Here is a 5000-nt window from a genome sequence, read left to right on the forward strand (position 1 = left end):
TTCAGCGTCTGTAGCTCACCGTTCAGCATCTGTAGCTCACCGTTCAGGGTCTGTAGCTCACTCGTTCAGGGTCTGTAGCTCACCGTTCGGCGTCTGTAGCTCACCGTTCAGCGTCTGTAGCTCACCGTTCGCGTCTGTAGCTCACCGTTCAGCGTCTGTAGCTCACTGTTCGTCTGTAGCTCACCGTTCAGCGTCTGTAGCTCACCGTTCAGCGTCTGTAGCTCACCGTTCAGGGTCTGTAGCTCACCGTTCAGCATCTGTAGCTCACCGTTCAGCGTCTGTAGCTCACCGTTCAGGGTCTGTAGCTCACCGTTCAGCGTCTGTAGCTCACCGTTCAGGTCTGTAGCTCACCGTTCAGGGTCTGTAGCTCACCGTTCAGGGTCTGTAGCTCACCGTTCAGGGTCTGTAGCTCACCGTTCAGCATCTGGAGCTCACCGTTCAGCAGGGTCTGTAGCTCCTCGTTCAGCATCTGTAGCTCACCGTTCAGCGTCTGTAGCTCACCGTTCAGGGTCTGTAGCTCACCGTTCAGCGTCTGTAGCTCACCGTTCATCTGTAGCTCACCGTTCAGGGTCTGTAGCTCACCGTTCGTCTGTAGCTCACCGTTCAGCGTCTGTAGCTCACCGTTCAGGGTCTGTAGCTCACCGTTCAGGGTCTGTAGCTCACTGTTCAGCGTCTGTAGCTCACCGTTCGTCTGTAGCTCACCGTTCGGCGTCTGTAGCTCACCGTTCGGCGTCTGTAGCTCACTGTTCGTCTGTAGCTCACCGTTCAGCGTCTGTAGCTCACCGTTCAGCGTCTGTAGCTCACCGTTCAGCGTCTGTAGCTCACCGTTCGGCGTCTGTAGCTCACTGTTCAGCGTCTGTAGCTCACCGTTCGTCTGTAGCTCACCGTTCGGCGTCTGTAGCTCACCGTTCAGCGTCTGTAGCTCACCGTTCAGGGTCTGTAGCTCACCGTTCGTCTGTAGCTCACCGTTCAGGGTCTGTAGCTCACCGTTCAGCGTCTGTAGCTCACCGTTCGTCTGTAGCTCACCGTTCGGCGTCTGTAGCTCACCGTTCGGCGTCTGTAGCTCACCGTTCAGCGTCTGTAGCTCACCGTTCAGGGTCTGTAGCTCACCGTTCAGCGTCTGTAGCTCACCGTTCGTCTGTAGCTCACCGTTCAGCGTCTGTAGCTCACCGTTCGGCGTCTGTAGCTCACTGTTCGTCTGTAGCTCACCGTTCGGCGTCTGTAGCTCACCGTTCGTCTGTAGCTCACCGTTCAGCGTCTGTAGCTCACCGTTCAGCGTCTGTAGCTCACTGTTCGTCTGTAGCTCACCGTTCAGCGTCTGTAGCTCACCGTTCAGCGTCTGTAGCTCACCGTTCAGCGTCTGTAGCTCACGTCGGGCTCTGGTGTTAAACTATATCTGTGTCCTCGCTGACAGCAGCTGGTTAACGTTCAGTCAACAACCGTCATCTTTTCCACCCGTCAATACTCGGATCAATACTCTGATCAATACTCGGATCAATACCCTTTCTCTCACTCACACATTGTTCCCTGCTGACAGAAAGCAGACGCATGTTATATTGATGGTTTCATCCATTACAGTTAATGTGTTACAACCATTAAAAGAACAATATTTAATGTCTCCTGGTTGTTGCATTCAATGTCAGATAGGAAATTACATTTCTCCAACAATCCACGAGTTACAGCCGCTAGCTTAGCAGCAAACAGGTAGCACACAGAAACAGTTTGAATGTTTCTAGTGACTATAAAGTCTGACAGCTCTGTTAGCTCTGTTAGCTCTGATTAGCCGCTCTGATTAGCTCTGTTAGCTCTGATTAGCTCTGATTAGCTCTGTTAGCTCTGATTAGCTCTGTTAGCTCTGATTAGCTCTGATTAGCTCTGATTAGCTCTGTTAGCTCTGATTAGCTCTGTTAGCTCTGATTAGCTCTGTTAGCTCTGTTAGCTCTGATTAGCTCTGATTAGCTCTGATTAGCTCTGTTAGCTCTGATTAGCTCTGTTAGCTCTGATTAGCTCTGTTAGCTCTGTTAGCTCTGATTAGCTCTGTTAGCTCTGTTAGCTCTGATTAGCTCTGTTAGCTCTGTTAGCTCTGATTAGCTCTGTTAGCTCTGTTAGCTCTGTTAGCTCTGATTAGCTCTGCTCTTCCAGGTCACCGTAGACTCTCAGTTGTCTCATTTGACTCGAGATCGAGTGAAGATTCCTCACAACCGCCGGCTGCCGACCAGAGGTCACCTGCTGGCTGTGGTCAGTCTGATCCTCCATCACTAACCCTTCATACCTAAAGACTGATAAGGTTGTCTGACTGCTGATTATTGATTATTGATTAATGGTTGATCCTCTCTGTGTCCAGGCCTCCTCCTCCTCAGACGGGACACTGACTCTGGATCTGATCCAGGAGGAGGACGGTCCGTCTCCTCAGGGAGCCGACGGCTACGACGCCTCCAGGGTCGACTCAGACAAACCGGATTGTCAGCGGTCGAAAACTGACGGCGCTCTCTCTGCCAGGACCAGCGAGGCTTCTGGGAAATCCCAGAGCCTCCCCCGCGAGGTGGTGGTGGTGTGGGAGCAGACGGGCCAAACCCCCCAGCCTGGAAAACGCTTGACAACTGCAGAGAAAAACCGCTGCGCCTCCATGGACGAGATCCTCACGCACTCCGAGACGAAACCTGCAAAGAACAAGACCGGGGCAACGCCACGTTCGCCGGACGCCGCGGCGCCCATCAGCCGGCTGCAGGAGCTGATCAGCCAGAAGCTGGAGAAGACGGAGCGGCTGCTGACGGAGGCACGGCGGGACGCGAAGGGGAAGGAGTCCACTGAAGCTGAGAGACTCCTGAAGGAGGCAGCGGTGGCCTGGAGTCAGGCTCGCGAGGTGCTGGAGGAGGTGAAGGAGCTGAGGGCGTTGTCCCGACAACTGGACTCCTCCTCCCCCCTCACCCCCTCCAGCAGCACCAAGCTGAACCAGGACCGCCGGAGCCCGATGTGAGCCACAGGGACTCTGAGAACTGTTAAATTATTTGGAACAATTCAGGAACCAGGACCGATCAGATCTTCCTTAAAACCAGAGTGTAGCATTCAGATCCAGGTTCTGAAAATCCCTTAAAGTCTGTTTTTGGTTGCACAAACGTCCTTCGACAAAAACAGGAAACTCTTTAAAGTCTCCACGAACCAGGAAGTGTTTGTGTTTCTAGCTAATAGCAGCTAGAGCTATGAGCTAGCGTCAGCATCGACCATCCAGTGAACACGGGACCGAACGCGGACCGAACGCGGGACCGAACGCGGACCGAACGCGGGACCGAACACGGACCAAACACGGGACCGAACGTGGGACCGAAGCGGGATCGGACACGGGACCGAACGCGGACAAGCGGGACCGACGCGGGATCGGACACGGGACCGAACGCGGACCAAACACGGGACCGAACGTGGGACCGAACGCGGGACCGAACCGCGGGATCGGACACAACCTCTGAAACCAGTACCGAGGTGGTTTCCTTGCTGGATGAGTCAGTTAGAGGAGGCTGTGTCCGACCCCGGTCCGGCTGCTGAACCCGGTTCTGTCGCCCGCTAACGGCAGATACAGAAATCTGATCCAGTTTCACCAGAACCGCTGAATCCAGTTAGAAAGCTCAATAACGACTCACGTGAATAATTTACATAAATCGTTAGTTGGCTTGATGGAGACTTTAAAGACGACCCGACGTCAGAGTGAAATGTGCCAAGAGTAATGTTCCTCTGTGAATATTAACGCGTCGGTCCGACTGTAATAATGTTCCTCTGTGAATATTAACGCGTCGGTCCGACTGTAATAATGTTCCTCTGTGAATATTAACGCGTCGGTCCGACTGTAATAATGTTCCTCTGTGAATATTAACGTGTCGGTCCGACTGTAATAATGTTCCTCTGTGAATATTAACGTGTCGGTCCGACTGTAATAATGTTTCAGGTACGATAATCACATTCCCAGCAGCCTCAGCGGCACTCTGAGTGTACTATAATTAGCTCATGTTAGCATGTAGCTCTTACGCCTCGGTTCCACCGGGTACGACGACACGTGTGCCGCGACGTTTAGCTTCGTACCGAGAGGCGGAGCATTGTCTTGGTTGATTTGGTAATTGTTTTAAACTGTAACGCCGCCCGGGGGAGGCGTCAGTCTCAAGAATCGAACGTACTATGCACACGATGTTCAGACTCTTCTTCTCTTTCTCAATGTGAATGTTTCCGGAGCCTCCAGTCTCACCTGGAAACTGACTCAGGTGTGAATGTTTGAACTGGACTGATAATGAAATTAACTCGAGTCGACCGACAGCAGCAGATCTTTGATTGTTCGTCTCTACAGAGGAGGACTCTGTTAGCTCTGTTAGCTCGAGCAGCTAACGGAGCTAACAATGAACTGAAGCTAATGCTAAAGAAAGTCAAACTGAAACTATAAATCAAAACAGCTGGCTAACGGCTAACTAGCATTATAGCTGCGAAAAAAAAAAAAAAATAATAAAAAAAAAAAAGTTAACATTGATTAGCTGACTTAGCTAACATACGTTTATATCATAGTATATTTTAATATTTTATATACTCAGTTATTGTTATCCTGACAATTAATTTAACTATTGATTAAAGTTCTACACATACGTTTATATCATTATTTTAATATTTTTACTTCCATATTTGTTTTCCTGGAGCAGTTCCTGACTCTGCGGAGACGAACAATCAGGAATCATTTGAAATGGATGCAATGAACGACGGTAGCTTCCAGTGAGCAGGAATCAAACACGAGTGCAGTTTAATACAATCAGAGTTTATTTTTATAAACCAGATTCAGACTTTTGTACTTTAGTTGAAGCAAAAGATTCCCGCTCGCAGTATTTTTGTAAGTGAAAGAACTGGTTTCATTATCCTCCTGTTCAATGTTCCTGCCAGCTGCTTTCTGAGTGTCACACTGTTCCTTTGGTCCAGCAGGCGGCGCTAAAGAACGCAACGACCGCCACGAAGAAGAAAATGTGATTGTAAAC

General features: G+C 50.4%; 1 protein-coding gene across 1 annotated transcript in view; it reads left to right on the top strand.

Moving 5' to 3' along the window:
* The window catches only part of plekho1b (pleckstrin homology domain containing, family O member 1b), a 15039-nt gene extending 11691 nt beyond the window's left edge, over positions 1 to 3348 (top strand). Inside the window, exons 5-6 of the mRNA XM_051416574.1 lie at positions 2143 to 2238; positions 2345 to 3348. Of these exons, the coding sequence (XP_051272534.1) occupies positions 2143 to 2238; positions 2345 to 2977 (729 nt within the window). The 3' untranslated portion in view covers positions 2978 to 3348. The remainder of the gene's footprint in view (positions 1 to 2142; positions 2239 to 2344) is intronic.
* Positions 3349 to 5000: the final 1652 nt, after the last annotated feature.

Source organism: Dicentrarchus labrax, unplaced genomic scaffold (genome assembly GCF_905237075.1).
Source record: "Dicentrarchus labrax unplaced genomic scaffold, dlabrax2021, whole genome shotgun sequence".
NCBI lineage: Eukaryota > Metazoa > Chordata > Actinopteri > Moronidae > Dicentrarchus > Dicentrarchus labrax.